The sequence below is a fragment of the Triturus cristatus genome, chromosome 3_2, assembly GCF_964204655.1.
Source record: "Triturus cristatus chromosome 3_2, aTriCri1.1, whole genome shotgun sequence".
Classification (NCBI taxonomy): Eukaryota; Metazoa; Chordata; class Amphibia; order Caudata; family Salamandridae; genus Triturus; species Triturus cristatus.
In genome coordinates, this window is record NC_140584.1 from 869282764 (window position 1) to 869306399 (window position 23636).

The window sequence follows — 23636 nt, forward strand, 5'->3', positions numbered from 1 at the left end:
TTGGAGTGCACTGGCATAGAGTGTAGTGGTTTAGAGTTGAGTGACCTAGAGCGCAGTGACAGAGTAGAGTAGTGCAGAGAAGAGTTATGTAGAGTGATGCTGTTTAGAGTGCAGGGGGTAGCATGCAGTGGTGTGGAGTGTTGCAGAGTAGTATATAGAGGCATAGACCGCAGTGGTGCAGAGTAGCTGGTGTAGAGTACAGTGGCATAGAGTGCATTGATTTTGAGTAAAGTGGTGTTGAGTGCATTGGCGCAGAGTGCAGTTGTTTAGAGTAGCGTAGAGTGAAGTGGCATGGAGTGGCGCACAGTGGAGTAGAGTGCAGTGGTGTAGAATAGATTGTTTCAATGTAGGGTGAAGTGACAGAGTGCAGTGGTGCAAGATAGAGTAGAGTGAAGCAAGGTAAAGTGCAGTGGCATAGGGTAGTGGCGCAGATTCCATTGGCGTAAGGTGCAGTGGCGTAGAGTAGTGCATAATAGAGTGGAGTGGCCTAGACTGGAGTGGTGGAGAGTACAGTGGTGCATAGAAGAGTGGGATAGTGTACAGTGGCATATACTAGAGTGTCGCAGAGTATGGAGGTATAGAGTGAAGTGACGTAGAGTACTGTCTTATAGGGTGCAGTGGTGCACAGTAGATTAGAGTGGCATAGTGTGTTGTGGTGTAGAGTGTAGAAGAGTAGAGTGCATGGGCATAGAGTGGCGCAGAGTAGAGTGCTGCAGTGGCGCAGAGTATAGTGGTGAAGAGTTCAGTGGCAGAGAGTGCAGTGTTGCAGAGTAGATTCTTTTAGAGTTCAGTGGTGTAGAGTAGTGGCGTATGGTGCATTGATGTATAGTGCAATGAAGTAGAGTGGGAAACAGTAAAGTGATGAGTGCCATGGTGTAGATTAGAGTGGCGTAGAGTAGAGTCTTGCAGAGTATAGAGGCGCAGAGTACAGTGGTGCAGACTGGAATAGAGTGCAGTTGTGTAGAGTGTATTGGTTTTAAGTAAAGTGGTGCTGACTGCATTGGCATGGAGTATGTTGGGGTAAAGTACAGCAGCGCAGAGTGGAGTGGTGCAGGGTAGATTGCAGAGGCTTGGAGTGATGCAGACTGGAATAGGACAAAGTGGAATGGAGTGGCACAGAATGCAGTAGCGTAGAGTAGATTGTTTCAGAGTAGAGTGCAGCGGCGTAGAGTAGAGTGCAGTGGTGCAGATAAGAGGCGTAAAGTACATTGGCAGAGATTGCAATGTTGCAGAGTAGAGTGGCGTGGTGTTGCAGGGTAGAGTAGTGGCATAGAGTGCATTGGAGTAGAGTGCAGTGGAGCAGAATGGAGTGGTTTTGAGGAAAGTGGTGTGCAGTGCATTGGCATAGAGGGCAGTGGTGCAGTGCAGATTGGAGTGGCGCTGAGTGGAATGGTGTAGAATAGATTGTTTCGGAGTGGTGCACGGTAGAGTACAGTGGCCTAGAGCGCAGAGTAGATTAGAGTGGCATACAGTGGATTGGCAAGGAGTGGAATGGTACAGAGTAGAGTGCGTTGATGTAAACTGCAGTGGCATCAGGTGCAGTGTTGCAGAGTAGAGGGGGATAGAGTGGAGTGGCAGAATGGAGTGGCACAGAGTGTAGAGTACAGTGGTGAAGACTGCAGTGGTGCATAGCAGATTAGTGTGGGGTAGAGTGCATTGGCATAGAGTAGAGTGATATAGATCCGAGGCCTGTAGAGTGAAGTGGTGCAGAGTAGAGGGCTGTAGAGTGAAGTGGCGTACAGTGGAATATGCATGGCGTGTTAGCACACTTCCATTACAGACAACACATCTTCAAAGGAAATTACCATTACATTTGCACAGACATACGGTTTTACTGATAAAAGTATACAGAGCACAAACGATAATGTGTAGGAACATCATCAACTAGTGTATTGAGTGGTTTTAAAAAATTTGTTTCCACCACCCTTCAGAATTACCCACAAATATGCTTCATTTGGGCTTTTCTAATTCTGAAATATCTGCAGTTAATTAACGGAAATTTTATTTCTAGTACACAACAAAATTTAAATAACATTGGACAGCCTTCGTCAAGCACTCCCCTGGAACCAGCATGACGGTCAAAAAATCCTCTCACTTTGAAGTCAGAGAAAGAAAAGCAAACACCAAGCTCCCTGGAAGACTTAGGCTTTATCAGTAAAACTAGATGTTTCTCTAAATGTAAGGGTCATTCCAGTTGAAGATGTGTGGTCTGCAATGGCAGTACGCTACCACATCATGCATTCTTCCCTTTACCCCACTCCACTCTACTCTGCGCCACTGCAGTCCACTCTGCGCCGCCCCACACTATGCCACCGCGCTCCACGCCACTCTAGTCTAAACCACTGCACTCTATGCCAATAAATTCCACACCACTTTGCTCAAAACCAATGCATTCTACATCAGCTACTCGTTACCACTGAACTCTACGCAACTATATTCTACAACACGCTACACCACTGCATATTACGCCACTCTACACCATTGCGCTCTACTTTACTCCACTGTACTCTAGGCCACTGCTCTCTGCACCACTATCCTCTGCACCACAGCTCTGTATGCCACTGCACACTAAGACAATCTACTCTGCAAGTCTGCATGCTCCACCACTGAACTCCACATCACTCTACATCATTCAACTCCATGCCACACCACTAAACTCCACGCCACTGCATATCACTCAACTATATGCCCCAAGTGTGGTTATGATGATGCTAGGTTCCTACACATGACATGGGAATGCCCTACGGTGTCCCCCTTTTTGGGGGGGGCGGTCTTGGATCAGTTGAAGCAGGTTACAGGGTGGTCGATTCAGCACTCCAGTACGCAGGTACTCCTGGGACTTATATCACGGCCCAAAGGCAGGAAGCTTTCAAGACGTTTCCTGCAGCTGAGATTAGTGTTGGCAAAGAGGTGGGTAGCGATTAGTAGGCTGAGTGCACAGCTACCTACACTAAAAAATTGGGCCAGGGACCTAGTGGAGTGCGTGACGGCGGAGGTGGTCCGCATGAGACAAGTCCAGAGGGACAATAAATTGGAAGACGATGTGAGAGCTTGGCAGGGAATGATTCTAGACGTTCCGTTACAGGTGGAGGGGGAAGCCTCCCCTGCACGAAATACTAGGAGGATGCAGGTAGTTCAACTCGGTTTGGATGACAGAGAAGGTACACAGCTCACTCCAGTCTAGTGGGCACATGGATAGGATTTCACAACTGGTTTCCTTGACAAACTTCATGCTATGTAGATAAGGAGAGGTGTGTAGCTGGCTGACCCTGGGGGGAGGGGAGGGAGGGAGTATTTCGTTTATAAGTTTGAATATGTTTCAGATACTGTTCTTTCGGATCCCACTGCATCAGGTGAGGTACAGTAAAAGGCATCGGATATCCACTGATCCTTTATAAATAGAAACTGTATGGAAATGTTCTTGATCTACGTGTTGGGACGGATTGTTGGTATAGAGGTGATAATTATGATCGTGGCATATTGTGATGGTTTTGGGAAGAACATGCAAAAATAAAAAAAAAATAAAAAGACTCATCTATTTTGCACCACATGCCACTACAATCTACTCTGCACCACTTTACGTCCCTCCACTCTTCATCAATGCACTATACAAAACTTTACTCAAAACAAATGCACTCTATGCCAATCTACTCTGCACCACTGTACTTTAAGCCACTTCACTCTGACACTCCACTCTACAATACTCCACTCTACGATGCTCTACTCCATTAAACTCTAATCCACTCTGACACTCTACAACATAACTCCACAAACAAACAAGCATTGGCATAGCCAATAGGTCTCGCCTTTGGGACCTTATAAGTGTGTTTAGCCATGCAACAGTTGCATAACTAAACACTTATAAGGTCCCAAAAGCGAGACCTATTGGCTATGCCAAGCGGCCGTGAAAGTGATCGCGATCAAACATCAAAGCGGCCGTGAGGCCGTGAAAGTGAAAGTAATCGCGGTAAAAGCAGCGCGCGTGCCCGCGCACATGCACTGTAGCTCTAGGCTGGCCTGGTAGCACTTTCTGAAGCCCTCTCAATAAGTCTCGCCAGACCAGCGCATGCTCTGGGTCAGGCGAGACCTAAAAATAACAATAAAACACACACACACCTAGACTATAAAGTCAAGGCACAATCAAGGAGAGGCCGATTCTTTGCCAGAAAGATGCCACAAAGATATAAAATAGAGCAATAATCCAAATAAGAGATTGAGCACAGAGTCAGATTGTCATTTTAAAATACATTATTTGCCGCTTACTGATTAGAATTTCTACTATCTTAATCAATACAGATGACTTATGCGTCCTGTGACCCCCAGATGGGGTGAAAAAGCCGACAGCCCTAGCACAGAGACCATTTGGACAAACTCCTCCCTTTAACGTCTTTTCCCCTTTTGCTTGCTACACAAAAAAGATTAATACATCAGACGTTTATACTGAAAATTAAAAAAGTACTTTACCTGTATGCCCATGCAGCCATTTGCTTGATAGATGTGGTGATAGAATTAACATAGTTAAATAGATGACAGCGCATACTTTCCATCCACTGTGGAATTTGCGACATATTTGTTCTGTATTTATTCACATACTTTTCCAAATACTGCTTCACTTTCAGGAGCAGTATGTGTCACATTGTTGTGTATACTGTTGTATTGAGCCTTATATATATTCAGTACACTGCTCTAGTTGTGGATGCCATATCTCACACAGAAAATCGTAAACAATGTTGCATACTGTTTCAAATACTTTCTAACTTCAGATTTCGGAGCAATATTTGATATTCACTATTATGTCTGTACCTAGGAAAGAGCCTTGCTGTTTCCTAGAATCCCTAATCGTGTACCTTCTCAATCTGCTCTTGTGCTCTTACTGGGCACATCTAGTCTCAGGTTTCCAAAATGCACTATAATAGGCAGCACAAAGCTGATTGTTTGGGGGAATGGTCTTATGGTTCACAAAGCAGACTTAAAGGTATCTTTGCTTTTGGGCCAAGTAATGCATACAATAAAACTAATATTAAAGAATTCAAAACAGAAAGGAATAATTGAAATAAGTGCAATTTAGGGATCTTTCTAAACTCAAGGAGTATGGTACAACATTGCAATGTGATGGAGCCCGATTAGAGAGTCGGCGGTCATCTCTCCACCAATATTTAGCCATGGGAATAAATAGAAAATTGCAATTGGTAGAAACAACCCGAGACATCAGTACAATACTTCAAATCAGAATTATTCAGGTACTTAAAAAAACTAGCAGAGGTATTTGAGAGGATCCTTTTTCACCATGCACTAGTAAATTTCTCGCAAAAGTGAGTGAAATGGGATCCTTCTACAATTTCCCAAAACCAGACAGGAGCACTTTGAAAGCCTTGTAATCTTCCTACTTGATTCACAGCCAGTTCCAAATAAAGTGCATTTGCTTACATCAGTTTAAAATTAACAAGTGTTACAACTACAATTATTATACAAGATACACCCTTATGGATGAAGAAAAGATTTTTGAAATTAAATCCTTTTAAGACCGAGGTTTTGCTTAATCACTAATATCCTTATTATGACATTAGGTTCTGGCCCTCTTCTGTGGGCAATCCGCCTACACCTGCTGAGTCATTGGGAACCTATGATATCTCATGGACTCCAATTAACCTTTTGACAGACAACTCTTGGCCATGTCTTAATCTTGCCAGGACCATCTGAATCTGCTTCAACATATTTTTACTTTTCTGTCATTTCCTAACCGTGACAGTATAACCATTGTTTTTCAGCAAGCACAAATCAACTTCAGTGATACAATCCAACTTTGGTTCCCTTCCTTACACATTTATTGCCTTCAAACAATATAAATACAGCGGCAAGAACACTGCTTGGACTTACCAAACACTATCCAATATCTGTCAACCTAAATAGTTGCACTGGCTTACTGCAGCCAAGAGAATTACTTTCAAAACGACATGTATCTTACATAAACTCTTAAAACCAGGGCCCCAAATGTCTGTCTAAGAATTTTTTTTTTAATATACGCATTGTTAGATCAGGATGACTTCTCCTATTCCATGTTCTGAAATACTAATACAGCAAATGAGGTCTGAAGACCTTTCATGTCAACAAAGCCAAGATTTGGAACCATCTTCCTCTCACTTCATGTCACTTCTGCCCACTTCCAATTTAAAAAAGCCTCAAAACCTTACTATTTACGATCTAGTTTTCTGAGTCATACACAAAGTGCTTATCTCAAACTTCTATAGTGACAATAAACTCTGTCTTGAGTGTACACTCAGTTCTACAAAGGACCATAGATGAATAAATTCACTGTTCCTTGGTAGTGTAAGGGATGGACTGCCACAACCGTAGAAACAAGCATTTGCAATGCAACAGGACTTGCATGAACAGGGGGGGGGGGGGGGAAGGGGGCGGGCGAGAAGGCACAGACTGCGGGGGGGGCACGGGAAGATAGTAGTGCAGAAGTAAAGGGCCAGTAGCCATGGAAGGACACAAATGACGACATGGCCATCATAAGAAGGGACTAACAAGCCTCCAACCAATCAGAAGGCAGCATTTAAGACAAAAGCCAATGAAAAAGATGGGCGGAGAGTGGGCGGAGCTTCCACTCCATACTGAATACTGCATGCCTCTCAAAGGGAGCAGCGCAGGCGCGCTACCGCTATAGGCTCGACCTAAAAAAGGGGCGACTGCTTCATTGCTCTGAACAGTAGCCAGCAGCATCAATCAGGTGCTATCCCTACCTTTTCCTTTGCTAGCCTTTGCAATCCCTGCTGCCATCATGACCCCTGTCAACAGCGTCAGAAGAAGAGTAAACAAAGCTCTGAGAACCTTACTTATTTTTCTTAGTTTACACTCCTTGCCATTCCTCTAGCACCTCAACGGGAAGTAAGAGACTTGAGAGGCTATGGGTGAGACAAATTGTCAATCCGGTGATGCAATATAATGGGTCAATGGATGTGTGAAATTCTCTTGGCTGCCCAGGCATTTTTGGTGTATTGACACTCCGTTTGCTCCAATCTGAATGTTCACATCCAATACTATCTCACATATATGATATTATCTATATCTAATCTAGTTAGAAAAAGAAATTTTATATACTGAATTGGAGGAGCCAGTCTCTGGGATGGGAGATTTTAGGAAGCGACATGATGCCAGTAACAGCACCTCTATTTTTGCTTCAATGAGCTGCAGTGCACTATAGTTCATACCAGACTAAGCCTGGGCAAAGCACTACGCTACGCTCGCGTAGTTTGTGAAGTTTGCGCTACTTCGCACTACGTGAATTGCACGTAGCACAATGCAAACATGCGTAGCGTGGCGTAGTGCAGCGGTCATTTTTTGCTTGCTCGCGGTCCTCAACATCAAGTTGGTGACCGCAAGCAAAATGACATCCCAGCGAGACTTTTTCCTTGTTCGCGATCAGCAACATCAAGTTGCCGATCGCGAGCGTGGAAAATAAACATCCTGGCGAGATTCTCAACGCGAGGAGGTCAGGTTTCTCATTGCGAGTGGTCGCATATGCTCGCGACCGCTCGCGATGAGAAACTACCAGTCCGCGTGGAGAAAGCTGCCGCTCAAGTAAAAATCTACTTGAGCGGCAGAAAACTACAGCTCGCACTGTGCAAGGTGCCGTTTTCAATGATTGCACAGTGCCGGATGCTTGTCCGCACTGTGCAATCATTGAAAACGGCATCTTGCACAGTGCGAACAGGATACTACGCAGTTCACGAAGTGCTACGCGTAGTGCGAAGTGCACTTTGCGTAGCTTCGCGTAGTGCTACTTCGCGAACTACGCCCAGGATTGTACCAGACACCGCTTACCAGGGTTTCTGAGAGTTAAGCACCATATAGCTAGGGTTTACGCACCACACCAAGCATTCTTCAGGATTCTCTGCGATTAGCAACAGCAACTTTAAAAATAAAAAAATATAAGAACTTTTTATATAAAGAACAGCACTTCTGTAATAGGAAAAAACACATTTTATCACCTATTCCCCACATTTCTATCCAATAAAAATCTGTAAGATAAAAAGCATTGGCAACTAAAAAAGTTTACAAAATTGACAGGATTCAACGCATTTGCCACAAACCCATCCTCATTAACTCCACTAGCAGGAGGTATAATCCAGTATATAACTAAAACTTAAAAAAGCATTTGACAAAACATGGCCAGCGAGCCTCGGGCTTATCCGAACAATAACTATGAAAACAGCAATCGCTTTCAAACACCCACACTTGATATTCTGCAGCCTTACCCTTTAGAACTTATTAAAACTCAATATGTTGCCATTCGTTGTACAATTTTATTTCAGTATTTAAACCACTGCAGCACCAGGAGACCATAAATAAGACCGCCAACACCTTGTAAACAGACCACGGTGACCTTACCCAGCAAACTAAAGGCAACAACCTACCCCAAGGGAAACCACAACAAAAAGAACCGTGTTTAATACAAATTATATGACTGACTCTTAATACTTTCCCTGCTATCTCTCACCCAAAACCGGGAAAAGCACCACCTACTGCACAGATTGTCCTAGATGAACCCGCTCATATACTTTTTTATATTATTGAAACATGGCGCTGTTGCAGGCTGTCCTAATGTATCGATGTAGAGAAAATATTCAGCATAAGTTTTATTGTTCTTAAGGTGGTCAAACACAACAGGAATGTCAGCCAGCAAAGACGCAAGGCTCCTGGACGGAAAGAAAAAGAACAGGAGCCAAAGTTTTTCAGGAGCACTGGATACCACCACAAAGGCAGTCTGGTGCTCTGCCTCGGCAGCATGTCTAAAAGCATAAAACTGACCTAAACTAGCCATCCTGAAAAAAATCTAACTTGCTGTACACGTAAGCGACTAAAACTTAACTCTTCGGGTGGGAGCTCATACCATCCATTCACAATTCTACAACCCTACCCAACAAAAAAGGCTCAATTCCTCTATATTGAAGCACTATCGCCTTACGAAGATCACAAATACAGATGGACGCGAGGTTCTTCCCCTTACACTGTTGTGAATGGGAAAGCTTCCAAAGACAAGATTCAGATGAGCAATATTCAGCCATGAACACAACATGAAATGATGGACCATGGACTTCATTTTTAGGGCACTAGGCCATCAGGCCAGTGCTTTAGAAGTCGTGGCTGCATCCGTGCCATACACTCGTTGTTGGGATTGTCCTTCACAGTAAGAGACCATGAAGATTTTACATTTTAACAGTACACACATGTCCCTCTGAAAGTTGGCAGAAGACCAGGTCAATATCAGATCAGTAAAGCTGCAACAAGATGTTGAGTCACTGGCACAGTGAAGGTCTCTTCACTGTGCCAACAGTTACGCCACAGGAGAAGCTACTGCCAAAACCACCATAGCAGCCTTATTCAGTTTTTTAAGACAGGTTGGGTGATATCTTAGAGGGACATGTCTTGCGTGGGCATTACATTTTCACTGAAATAAGGTTATTTCCATAAACAAGGCCCTTATTTGTTTTTAAAGATTGCTTACAAATAAGGGATTTTGTCTTTCTTGGTATCACTCCTTAGATTTAAAAAAATAATAATAATAATTTCTTCTAGTCAGGGAAGTCCATCTTTGCATACCACAGTTTCATGATAAGCAATGATTATGTACACGATTCCTAATTCCATTCAGTTGTGTGGGCTTATGTCATGGGGACATTATTACAAGCAGACATGGATTTGGCCTTTGCGGACAAACGAACAGCCCTGCAACACTCACTATTGACAGATAAGCTCCTTCAGTTATGTTATAAAACGCTTAGTTATAGGTAAATGTACAGGCTCCAATGGAGGAACCACCTTTGCTTCTCCAGAAAATGACAGGGATTTCAGCAGCAACAAAGGGAGGCCTATTCTGACTTGGGTAGCTCGCACCTTGAGAACAGATTAAGGGGAGTAAGCTAATAAAACACTTAATTGTCAAATAATTACCCAACATAACTAGAACTCAGACTTTACCAGCTTCCGATGCTCTCAGTAGATGCATAATTAGGTTCGCTGTGAAAGAACAGACTCCTATTCCTCCAAGGCCAGCTGCCAAGCCATCTGCATTGTGGTCTTGGCTCAAAGTATAAAGCACTTGCAGTGTCCAGTCAGTCACCCTGGCTCATCCATAGATTAATTGGCAGGGATGATCCTATAGCCCAAGCCTGGGACATATTGTTTGGAGTCAAGGGCAACAAGTTTTCATGGGCATTTTGTCCTTGGGACAAATACGCCCAACCCCCTACAGCACAAATCTCAGGGCTGCCAGTTTACAGTACCACATTATGGATCAGGGAAGGGCATTGTCTGCAGCTAAGGTAATATTTGTATCAATGTGTTAATGCTGTTCAGACTTGTTTTTATGGTTCATTAATGCAAAGCCTTTATTATTAGGGTGAGCGCTCCAAGTAAATGTTGTTAGCTCAGACTGCACTAATGACAGTGGTTCCAGTATAAAACTGTGTACACACGTTTCAAAGTTTAACAATATGAGGATATGTATAATGCTCACAGAATGCTCTCTGATAAGATGCAAATATTTGCAGAGCTTGAAAGCAAGAAAGAGGATTATTTTCTTTCAAAATAAATTTTCACAAAACAAATGCAAGTAGGAAAAAACATTTAGCTCAAGTAGTGTAAACATTTAGGTACCATTTCTTTGCAGCATCATTTAGTAAAATGTGATGATGTATGCTAGTATTTCCCAAACATATTTTTAATGTAAAATAAGTGTAAGCAGTTGAAATAAGATTATGGGAAACATAAAAATAAACAAGCATTGGCAAATCCATAGGTCTCAAATTGGTGGTCAGCCTTTTGGTTTAGTCAGTGCCTGACTTGTTTTGGCATGGTTTTTGTAAAGCCTTATTGGTGTGGGAGCTGCTGGGCCCTCGCCATTATAACAAACATTGGCAAAAGCAAAAAACAAATTGGGTCTCAAAAAGCACATATTGCCACAGTAGTTCCTGGCACTAAGCAAAACTACTTTGTGTGCCGGTATGCTCCTTGTGAAAGATCCGAATGTTGTTACTCACAGCAAAGCCAGCCAATAGACTGACAGAATTTTAATAAACACAAAAGGTTATGGTTAAAGCTAGACCTAATTAGGGACCCAATTATTAAAGAAAGTCACAAAAGTGCACCCATGGTATATGTCCTTGCGTTAAGTGCAGATGTACAGCTTTCATGAATTCACAAGAATTTACAGAAGTAGGCCAAGATATCGTACTCCTAGAAACTATTTGTGAACTGCATTTAAGCATAAGCAAATATACATGTGCAGATCTGCTCATGCAAATATCTGAGTGTTTGCAGGTTCACTTTCTCTCCAACCACTTTTTTCTCCAACCCTGGAAGTTTTACTTCTGCCATTGTCAGGAGTACATTTTCAAACTCTCTCAGTATAGAAAGAGATTAGAGAAGAGTTGATGAAAGCCCTAAAACATGCAAGTTAATAGGTTTGCACAGACTCAAAATGGCATTCCAACCCTGGAACTATTGCTTACCACTACCTTCAGCCCCAGTACGTATAAACGCGGCACCATAAAGCAATTGCTAGATTTCAACCCCTACTATGATATGAGCCCTGGCATAATCAGTGGGTTATATCAGAGCTCTTTTATAATGAGATTGCTGCCATACTTTGTCACCACATTACATGGCACAAAAAGACAGTGAATTTTGTTACAGGACAAGTATATTTATGAAGCAACTTGCCCCATGGACAAGTAGATGTTTTATTAAATTCCACACCCCTGAATTGGTTAGAATACACAAGATCACTCCCAAACCTTACCCTCAATTCCAGATGTTCAGATCATACTCTTTGCAATGGCTCATGCTTTTGCATAATGTGGTACTTTGTACCAAGTTTGAAGCACGTCTGTGATCTTCCTGCATCTCACCCAACACCTTCCGAGCAGGGCGTACTACATTCAACATTCTCCTAACCACACACTCCGAAAGGGCGCGCAGGAACTGGACTCAAAAATAGAGTATTTCGAAGCTCTGTATGAATGCGGCATCAATACAACACAACTGTCCACATACCAGCCAAAAGGCTAAAGAGCAAACATAACCACGGAAATGATATAGAAACAGTGGAAAAACTCCTAAAATCTCCCCCAACAGCAAAAAAAAAGAATATCTATTCATTTGGTACCTGCATGGAAGCAGTGCTTCAGAAAAAACAAAAGAACAGAAACACAATTGCTGAGAAATGAACTAGCCATCTTTTAAAGGATAGCCGAGAACCTCCGAGCACCACGAGCACAATATACAATGTCATTATCACTGCACAGGTCGCAAGAGGACAACTAAGGGGGGGGGGGGGGGGTGTAAAGAAAAACAATGTTACGGTAGGAAAATAGTTCCAAACAGTTTAAAACCTGGTGGGTCTTGAGATAATACATGTGTCTGGTGGTGGAGTGGGATAAAGCAACCGCTGCAGAGATCTATCTGGGTCTGCTCTCATTGTCACATGTTTGCCGACGAGTCAACTCAGCCTTCTGAGGTTGGGGGGAAAAAAAGAAGTACATTTGGGTAACAATAAACATCTGTTATTTCAGCAACAAGATACTCTTATGTGTTACCATGCACTTTCCAAATGCATATGATAGGTTATTTTATGTCCCAGTACAATCAGAACTAGTGAACTAACATGCCACACTTTTCCAGAACCAAGTTTATAAAATAATACCATATGTACGAACGAGCTCACCAATGACCCAGTTCCCTATGTCCTTAGACATCCAAGGCATAGCAGATTTACCCCATGCTCAATAAACACGTTCATCATAATCACAGTCCTTGACTGGCAAGCACCATAAAGGAACACCTAGCAACCTTCGCGGCAATCTTCAAAACAACCATAAACATCAATGACTCACAGTCCATAGAAACAGATCCGCAGGAATTGACTATGACGGGGTCTTCCGAAGTTTACCAACAAAGGACACAAAAGATTTGGTCAACAACCTACAAAATCAAACTTTCCACTGATCATCAAAGTACCACAAAAAGAAGCAGACAAAATTGAGTAAATAAATCAACATCCTTAGATGGGGTAAATTAATGGTTTTTTGTCAGCAGCATGTGACAAAGGTTCTCCACATCATGCTATAGAGATTAGAAATGTGCATGGAGGATCTCAAGAACACCCTGTAGACTCCTATCAATCCTCACAAGTGGGGTCCAGCAAATATATAGTTATAGGCCATGTCAGTACTCCCTCATGCTAATGTACACTATGGTCACCATCACAGAATCCTCCAATGGACAATAGAATATACCCCTAAACGACACACAGATCCCTCTCAGAACGGGTGGCGAGAAATATACAGAGACTAGCACAACAAAATTAATTTCTCATACACCCACGTACATGTTCAGCAATGGATACATGAAAACAGTTTTTACCCATCAGCTTCAACAGATATTCATCTTTACAAATCAAATCCTTTAACATGGCTGTTACATTTGGGCCAACCCCTATTCAATGCCTGGAAGTTACTGTAATTGTGAATTACATTTACAGATTCTGCTGCAACACTTCTGCTTCATCTAGGACCATGGAATCTCAGAATACCTGCGTTGGAAGAACAGAGGCCCAACAATTCTTCTTTAAGTCCCAAATATATCACACATTTCCCTCGACAAAACACTATTAATTGTCAGAAAGCATAGACATTAAAAAGAGTTGGACTTAGAGATGAGCCCTAAGGAACTTCTTGCTGCAGACAGCAAATCGATGACTGAAAAGACTTTTCTGCCACCTGGAAGGTGTGTCCCTGCAGAAATGAGGTCAACCAACACAGGGCTAGGCTGCTGATGCCATTGCTCTGGAGCCGCTTGAACAAAATACTATGAGATATGGTGTTGAACGCGGCACTGAGATCAAGCATAAGCATGCTTTGTGTTGTTATATAGCGATAGGGAGGGACTATCCTGTAATACCCTTTTGGTTTCCAAAACAAAATCCCTCTCACCACTAGGTAGTGTATGCAACATTCAATAGACATTGTGTAGACAGGAGTCCTCGGTCAGCCAGACTCTCTTCAACATCTGCATGTCCCCACTGGCCGATGTCATATGAGCCCACAACATCGGCATATTCACCCATGCCACACAATTGATACCGGCCCTCTCGGACAAAACACTGAGTAAAAGTAACAACTTCAACACCTGCAAGAATTCCAACTGCCTAAGCTTAACAAGGACAAGACCGAAGTGGTGATTTTCGCAAAAGATCCCTCACGATGGGACTCCATCTGAAAGTCTATGGACCTAGGACACACACATGATCACCTGCAGAGACTGCACCAACAGGGCCGGAGGAGGAATCGCCATCGTCCACAAAAACACCATCAAGATCTCAACTAACACCAACGACACCCTCAGCACCGCCGAACACATGCACTTCCAGATCCACACGAACCCAAAGACCACCTTAAGAGGCACCCTCGTCTACAGACCCTCCCAGGACCCCCGGCCTCAATTCTGCGACTCCATCGCCGACCTCATCAGCACGCACGCGCTGACCTCCACCGACTACATCCTCCTCGGAGACCTGAACTTTCACCTGGAGAACAACGACAACAGCAACTCCTCCACCCTGATTGACAACCTCGCCAACCTCGGACTGAAACAGGTCGTCACTACGCCAACCCACAACGCCGGCCACACGCTAGATGTCATCTTTTCCTCAAGCTCCCACGTCACCTTCAGCCAAGCCTCCAAACTCACCTGGACTCACCACCACTGCATCCACTTCTCCTTCCGTAAACCGCCCACACACCACCGCACCCTAGGTAAGTATGGCACGCACCCTCACCTCTAACACCAACCTGCTGTCCTTAGACGGACTGCCTAGGTCCTCGGAAGGTGACCCCACCGCAGGTCTCTCTCACCGGGCTAGCTTCTGGGTCGAGGGCAGTTGGTAGATTCATGCGAGCAAGACCATTGTTGACATACGGACTAACGTCAACGATAGCCACCTTGTCTGTACCCTACATCACAAACGCCTTACCTCCACTGGCCTGCGTCCACCGTGACATAATGGGAAAGATCCAAAGGAGCCTGTCACGAAATAGCGCGTACTGCGCCGGCGCTGTGTGCAGCGGTGAGAAAGAGGAAAGAATAACCGTTATTGTGTACCGTGGCTCTGCCGCCCGCATGGTGTAGTCTTTTACAGTGTCTCTGATGCACAAACGCAGGGTTATATCCTCTGCTTTCCAAACCATATCTGAACCGCTCCGTCTCGAGGATGAAGAGTGTGACGTTTTATTCCGTCCGCGAGGACAGTGAGCGTCTCCTCTTGATGGAACACTGTGTGTGTGAGAAGTATTATTCCATCCACGAGAATAGTGACCGTGACGTCTTCGTAGGAGCGGGACGTGTTGCGCGTCCGAGTGACAGGAGGTTATTGTTGCTCCTCCGCAAGCACGTTGAGCGTGATGTCATGATAGGCTGTGTGACGGCAGCCTCCTCGGTGACAGTGTCGGGTGCGGCTCCCTCCTCTTGGACGGTGAGTTTCAAGGGTAGAGGCCCCAATCCTTGTCTCTGCCACCGTTCCCACTGCTGCGTTTTAGTGTGCTAATGTAATGAATTCTGGGTGTTGGAGTTGCAATGTTCTCCTCTCTCCCTCTCACACTTTATCCTCATCATTTCTAGAAGCCTCCCCATGCCTGGTGCTATGGCACTCAAAACTGGCTTCCAAGGGCTCCAGTCTGCTCGGGAAATCCCTGGTGTAATAACGAGCATTGGCATAGCCAATAGGTCTCACATTTGGGACCTTGTAAGTGTTTAGCCATGCAACAGTTGATGATGTTGCACCAAGGATATTGTGCCGCATAACTAAATACTTGTAAGGTCCCAAAAGCGAGACCTATTGGCTATGCCAATGCTTGTTACTCTACCTAGAACCATATAGTCTAGTCACGTCATATTGTCCGGCATAAGGCCACGAGGAGGCCATTCCAAGGAGTGCAAGGCTCGTTGATGGCAGGGGTGATGCAAATTGTTAACACATGTACGCCACAGAACCACAGATTCTGTGACCTGCGTCAACATGCACCCTTCTCTGGACAACAAACTTCCAGCGCCCTGAGGACTAATTAATGCTCGAGGTCCCAAACACATTCATAACTACGTTTAATTTCCCTCACGACTTCCCTTCCCTTTGACAAGCTCGCAGTCGCCTGGATCATGAAGCGTTGTGGGAGAAAACGATTGTTTATTTAGGGAGGTTGGAGGAGCTTGGGAGCCTGGACACTGTGGCTCTTAACAAGAAAAAGTTCACAAACCAAAGGGCTTTAAGTGGGCCGGGTCTCACCGTTGCTGAGCACCGGCAGTTTTTTAAAGGGGGCCTCGAAACGGGTCTCAATCGGGCTCCCTTGTGTCCTGGCAAGGGAGGTCCGTTTTTTCCAGACAACAGTGACAGCAGGCACATTGATGTGCCTGTGCTCACACTGCTCACTTCTCACTAGTGGAGAAGTTACGGCATGATGTCATTCCAGGTGAGCGTTCTATGGGAAGGGAAATCCTTTAAAGAGTGTCATTTTCTCTCTGGATTTCCCTTCTCTTTTTGAAACAGGAGAAGCAACATTGTAAGTGGTGTCTTTCTCAATATTATATAGAAGCCATAGTTGCTGCTTATTTATCTTATGCAACTAACAACCATTGACAAAGCCAATAGTCCTGACTTCTTGTAGGTATTGTATCATATGTGGATGCAATGACAAACAGCAAAATACAAGTCGGGCGGCACACTATGCTAAGCACAGGTTTTTAGCTTACGTGTTTTAGGCCACGCCCTTAATTGCATTGGCCACGCCCCTTTGAGAGACCCCCTAGTTTTTTTTATCTCACTTAAAGCCCTGGCTTAAGTCCCATTTTACAGGAACCGTAATACTATCGGAGGAAACACTGTTCTCATACTGAAAGAAAGATAGTGTTTCAGCAATCAGGCTTCCATCACATTTTGTGGTCAGCAGGACGGCGGTGCAGTGTAAGCAGCAACACTGTACCCCTCTCCCCACAACACACAGTGCAGAACGAGCAAAGGCAGCGGAGTGCAGGCGTCCCTCACATGCACAAGGCTCAGAGTGCACTAGAGCGTGTAGTATGCGGTAGGCAGCAGCCGGGTGCGAAGGAAGCAAGAGTTGAAGCTTACCCAGGGCTTGAATTGGGATGAAAAAACATGGGGGGGGAGGGGGGGGGGAAGAGGGTAGGGAGTCTCTCAAAGGGGCGAAGCCAATGTAATTAAGGTCATGGCTTAAAACACGCAAGCTAAAAATCTGTGCTTAGCAGAGTGTGCCGCCCGACTTGTAGTTTGCTGTTTCTGTCATTGCATCCACATATTTGATACAAGTAACATTATACCTACAAGAAGTCAAGACTATTGGTTTTGTCAAAGGTTGTTAGTTGCATAAGATAAATAAGCAGCAACTATGGCTTGTATATAATATTGAAAAAGCTTCCACTTAAAGCCCTGGTGACAGCACGACAATGTTGCTGCTCCTGAGTTTCGAGAAGGGTATTCCAGAGAGAGAATGACTCTTTAAAGGATGTCCCATCCCCTACAATGCTCACCAGGCATGACGTCATGCCGTGACTTCTCCACTAGTGAGAGGTGAGCAGTGTGGGCACGCGCTCATCGATGTGCCTGCTGTCACTGCAGACCGGGAAAAAACGGACCTCCCGTGCCGGGACACAAAACAGAGCCCGATAGAGACCCGTTTCGAGGCCCCCTTTAACAAACTGCCGGTGCTCAGCACCGGTGAGACCCGGCCCACCTAAAGCCCTGAGCTTACCTCACACAACACAAGTACATAGTGGAATACGCATAGGAGTTGCGCACAGGATACTGAAGGATCTTACACTAAACACTTTTGCCGTTTCTAAGGGCTGTAAATAATAAATGTTAGTATTACCCAATTAATGAACCTCGATTTACCATCAACGGATGGGTGGAAAGCTGCGTCTACCTTACCTGAATCTAAACTGTATCGATAGCTTCAACTGGTCGCAAGACCCTGAAATACAAACCCCTAAAATAAATATAGATAAATAAATAAAAGACACTCAAATCCCTACATTTATCAGCAGCAACATTCAGCTCACCAAGGCTTCCTACCAGCTGTTGTGAAGGACCAGAGTATATATTTTGCATTGCAAATTAAAACACACACTTAAAACTATTGTGTTTCACAAAAGTGCTAGTATAGGCAGTCCTTTAAGTGCACTCCATCCTCACACAGATGTTTTGTCTAGTTCAGAAAGATTTTACCACCACCCTCTGTACCGGAGCAGCCCCTACAGTGGGGGCTATTCCCGATACACAATAGGATTTTCTCAAGTAGCGGCAGTAGGCGTGTAAACACGCAACATTGATAAACTGCGAGCAGCATTAGCATTAACGGTTTCACTTGCACACAGTAAATGTAGTGGTGCGATATTTCGGGTCCTTACAGAACAGAGAGCAGCGGTGCGTTTTACGCACCCACACTTCCAGTCACGGGCCAAGCGGCGGCAAGCACTTCCTCGCCATGCGTCACCACGCCTTTAGGGTTAAAGGGCAGCTTGGCCTCCCTCCCACCACCCTCTCTGCAGTCTCTCTCCCAGGCACCAGCTGTGTTGATGTTTATTAGTGACGTGGACACTTGCAGACCAAGCAGGCCAGCTGACCGCAGGCGGCTCATCAAGAAGCACATCCGGCTTTCATGTTCCAGTCCTGGAGGATTTGTCAATGACGACCGCTCTTCAATCACAACCACAATGGCTGGTAAGTACTATCTTCTTGCTCTGCAGCGGGAAAATATTTCTCTCTGTACCACACGGTGCACCTAACTTTACAAAAATCACCACAATAGGACAACTTGCGACACACTACTAACCTCCACACTATTTTTTTTGTTTACAGCCCCAGACCCTCCAACCGCACACTGTTATGTTTGATGGTTTTGCCTCTGCAACCCTCCCACAGGCTTAACAAGACACAAATCTGCTAATCCCTCTTTTGTCCCGTTTGACCCTTTTTGTCCTGCAACCATCAAACCTCTTCTTGTAAACTCCAGCTCTGCTTGGCCCCTTCATTCAACTACTCGCTTATGTGATGCCCATCACTCATGCTGTAAAAAAACTGCTGTAGTTCTACACTTATTAAAAACCACCCTACACCAGAGCAGTAGACCCCCCACCTTTAACAATTCTCCAATATCCCAAACTTCTTTCTTCTCCATAGTACCTGAACACCTCACTTTTAACCTCCTGACCCATCATGTCTATTGTAGTAATCTGCTGAATCACTCCAAATCAGGCTTCCGGTCTCTCCAATCCACTGAAACAGCCCTCCCGTACTTAGCTTTCACCACCAACTTGTGTTACAATCACCTCAATCCAACCGCATGGGCCTGGATCCATCTAGAGCTTTTTAAACCATTGTCCCATCTTTTTTATTTAGCATCTGCTGGGCCCTTGGCTGTGAAGGTTCCACTCACCTGCTTTTCCCCTATCACTTTGAGTTGACCTGCACTGTCCGTTGACTGGCAATCCGACTGACAGTCTCCCAGGGCACTACCTGTTGATGTCCACCAAAGCTCTGTCCCAGGTCCTCTCCTCTTCCACTGTACACCACTTCCCTCAGAGACGTCATACCATCTTTTGGGTTCTCTTTCCTTCAATATGGATTTATTACCCAGACCATCTTCTCTTTCCCTACTCTCCAACTCTTTCTACAGGTGCATACATCTGACTGTCTTACTTCCATTCGACATTAGATGGCCTTCCATGGCATGCCCCTAGGTTACCTCTCAGATACTTTATCCAGCCATGTCTCATTATGACAACGTAATATCGGCCAATCAGCATCTCTTAACCATCACTAACTTTCTCCGCACTCCATCCACCTTTTTAGAGCCACACACTGTCTGGAACACTATCCCACAAAACATTAGAATCTGCCAAACACTGAAAATCCAGCTGTTGAAACTTGAAGGTCATGGAAAAAAAAAAAAATGCAGATTCACTAATCATTGTAAATATATGAATTTGTATACATATACCTTGAACGAGCCCTCTTCTACTTCATATACTTTACGATTTACCGTATTTCAGATGCCCGTTTGTACTTACAGTCATTCAGCAGGTTTAGACAAATGATTGAGAACCACATTGGCTTGCATAATTCTGCACTATCCATCAGTTGTCCTATTGCACTTAAATAAAAACTTGTCTAATGTACACCATTCAAGATTGACATGATTCATGCGACTCAATAAATAAATGAATAATGTTTCTTCTTCATGTATACGCTGCAAACTAGAGACCTTAAGCTGTCCCGGGTAATTTGGGAGCACTTCAACTAGTCCTGGTATTTCTTTACAATCTGATTCATAAATCATCCTATATGCAATGGGAACATGAAATGTACAAGCACCAGAAATCCAGAAACAAAAATCCAAGTAGCTGAACAACCTAATCTAGAGGGGCAACGGGAGAATGAGGAGTGTGGACATTCCCCTACATCCGGCTTGACTCTTCGCGGTCTTCATACAGTTTTTTCCTAGTGCTCTGAAGTGACGAATGTGACAACGTGGGCTCGCTATACACAAATTTGAATGAATAATCCACTCAACCCTAAAAGGGGAAATATCACGAGCTTTGGAAACCACCAGGGGAAGACACAAAAAACACTTCTACCTTGTAAATCGGAAGTGACAATCAGAGTGCAAGTCGGGCTGGCCAGAGGCATGTAACCACTTGTGGACCTTTTACGACTCCAGAACTAGTGTAAGGCTACCGAATAATTCCAAGTCACCAAGGGGGCACATGGTTTGTTATTTTACAAGTCACTGCTTGCAGGTTTGTTAGTACAATTGGATCAAGTGAAGTGAACCGCGAAGACATCTCCCAGGATACATTACGTTGTTAAATAAAAATCCAGGACAAGAGAACTCTGTGACAAAGTGACATCAAGTAACCTTACAATCGGGCGCAGCACTTAAGGGTCTTTCTCCAAACATCACCATGGTCAGGTAAGATTAGGCACGCACAGTACCAACAATATAACCAAAATTACAAATAAAGGCCACCGTGAATTCTAAGTTGAAACAAACTGTGCCCACAAGCACAACTACAATAATATATATATATATATATATATATATCAATCACAAACTGTACTTTGTTTCCAGCCCCGGGAGGCGGACCCGTGTACACGGGCTCACGACGCATGCAGGAACCTCGTAATAGTTCTAGCTGCTCTGTGGGACCATGGATGCTAATACTGCTCCGAAGTAGCTCAAACAGAAGCTACTTGGGATCCTGACCCTCAGTGTTGACATGCTGACACGTCATAGTCTCCCCCCACCCCCATCACACAGCTGTCAAGCGAGCCCAAGTCGCAGGTGTGACGCCGTCCCGCACTTCTGGATTTTTATCCAAAAGCACTTCCGATTATGGGACTTGTAGTTTCACTATCAGAAAAACTATGAGTTTATAAATCCCGATATTGAAAACCCTTCCTCCCAGGATAATCGCGACGGGCAGAAGGTGTTTCGCATGAAAAGGCCTGGGGATCTCCCAGTGTACCCGGATACGGTCAAAAGATTAAAGCAAGCACAGATGTGCCCCGTGTGGCAGCTTCTGCCATGCACGTCTTTTCACAAGTCTCTGTATTCCGAGTTGTAGTTTGCTACAACCCCTGTACACTAGGGCCTACTTGTTCACTCATGTAAAGTGCTGTTGGCTAAAAAACACCAGGACTGGCTGGTCCCACCTGCAGCTACTTGGAGACCGGAGATGTGTGAGCCCCTGAGCCTTCATTGAGCACCCGAGGACCTCAGCGGGCTCTGCCTCCCGCCCATTCACTCCGGCTGCAGAGGCATCAGCTGGGAGGACCGTACAAAGGAGCGCCTTTGTGTGTGGCACAATGGGACAAGTCAGTGCACTTCCTCTCAGCTCACGCCAGGCCTTTGACAAGTCCCGCACAGTATCGGTGACCTCCGGCCACGTACCGCAGCAATGTGTCTGCCCCAAAGACTAGGGGGAGACGGTGTCTATGCCAAGGCCATGTACAGGGTCCATCTATGCCATACCCCCACAAGAGAGGCTGGGCACAACCAGTTGTGTGCATCACGGGGATGCCACAGACTGTCTGGTACACTAACCCTCTACTGCCTGCCTGGCTCCCATGCCCCGCTCTTCGGACTGCCCCTGCTGTTCTTCCTGCCCCGTTGCTCGCCCTGCCTCCCCTCCGCCTCACCCAGCCCCTCCTATACCTCTTCTTACACACCCTCCTCATTCACTCCCTGCGTCCACTCTTTTCTGGACCATGCCAGAGCTCCTGTTTTCACACTGGATTCTCTCCTTGCCTCGCTCTTGAACCCCACACAACATATACCCATCTTATGCTAGACACCTATGCTCTCCTAATACACCTCCCACCCTAAGGCTTTCACCACTTCCTTAAACATGCCCTTCAGACCCCCTGAAGCCCCCGCTCACCTGGGGCGCTGCAGTCGGCGCACACCTCGCTCCTCTGCACCTTCCGGGACATCCTCAGAGGGGAGGCGGGGAGACCCTTCTGGGCCAGCTTGGTATCCGTGCAGGGACGGGTGCCCCGGGGCTGCACCGCTACTCCGCTTCCTTGCTGTCAGCTGCTCCCAGGCCCGGCTGCAGGAAGGGCTGGCTTCCTTCTCCTCTTGCTTCTCAGCTTTTTCTGCCCCAGCGGTTTCGCAGGCCCGGCTTGTGGTGCAGGGAAGGGCGGCTCCACAGCCCACCGGGCTGCTCTCATCTACTCTCCCCTTCTCTCGCTCCTTCCCTTCCTGCCCTCCTTCTCTCCCTCTGCTGCTTCCAGGCCCAGGCTCTGCTGCAGGAAGCGGATCCTGGCCCTGCCCATCCAGGAGGCGGGGCCCCGAGTCAAGCTTCCCCCAAGGGATGGGAAAAGGAAATGGAGGGAGAGAGGCAAAGCGAGGGGGAGCAGAAGATGCTGCGTTAAAGGGACAGGACCCATCTTTTATTACTATCACTTCATTTAGATCTCTTCTCAGAGTATCCAATTCAGAGTTAAAAATCATCGATCCCGCTTTTAAGAGGTTACGCATACACGCTTTCCACGGTAGTTTCCGCCTTGAGCAGAAGGGGGCAGTCGAGGCTCCCAACCTGCCGCTGAGCGGTCTAACCTGAGCTAGCGGTGAGGTAAGGTGACGCAGAGCCGTCATACAGGTCCTACCCTCTGGTGCACCTTTAGCTTTTTTCTGAATTCCACGTTGTGCGTAAAGGTGACTTACCTCACAGGTGACCCCGTGACTTTTGTTTCTAGCTTCTGCTAAGCCTGAGAGGTGGAAGGTAACTTTAAAGTCTTGCAAAACTTTGTCTTCTTCTGTGAGAGCGGTAACGAAATAACTAAATATTAGCAGGGAACCGTATTTCTAATACTCTACATTTAATGAGTGAATCCATGCATTATGGGAGTTGTAATCTTTATTTACTTCGGCCATACTTATATAAATTCAGCGCTGTACAAATCTCTCTTAACACAATAAAGCAACAAGAAAACAATGATTTTTCAAAGGATGGACCTAGACGGAAAAAAGACGCGTGCCGCTGCAGTCATCTGGCAACCC

The 23636-nt window shown here is 45.3% G+C and overlaps 1 protein-coding gene across 12 annotated transcripts in view; it reads right to left on the bottom strand.

Moving 5' to 3' along the window:
* The window catches only part of GIT1 (GIT ArfGAP 1), a 294885-nt gene extending 271977 nt beyond the window's left edge, over positions 1 to 22908 (bottom strand). For 6 of the 12 annotated variants that reach the window (XM_085649220.1, XM_085649215.1, XM_085649214.1 and 3 more), the window contains exon 1: positions 22516 to 22871. In XM_085649220.1, the coding sequence (XP_085505346.1) occupies positions 22516 to 22567 (52 nt within the window). In that variant the 5' untranslated portion in view covers positions 22568 to 22871. Of the gene's footprint in view, positions 1 to 22515 lie in introns of all 12 variants that reach the window. The other 6 variants (XM_085649217.1, XM_085649216.1, XM_085649213.1 and 3 more) reach the window with 2 other exon arrangements.
* Positions 22909 to 23636: the final 728 nt, after the last annotated feature.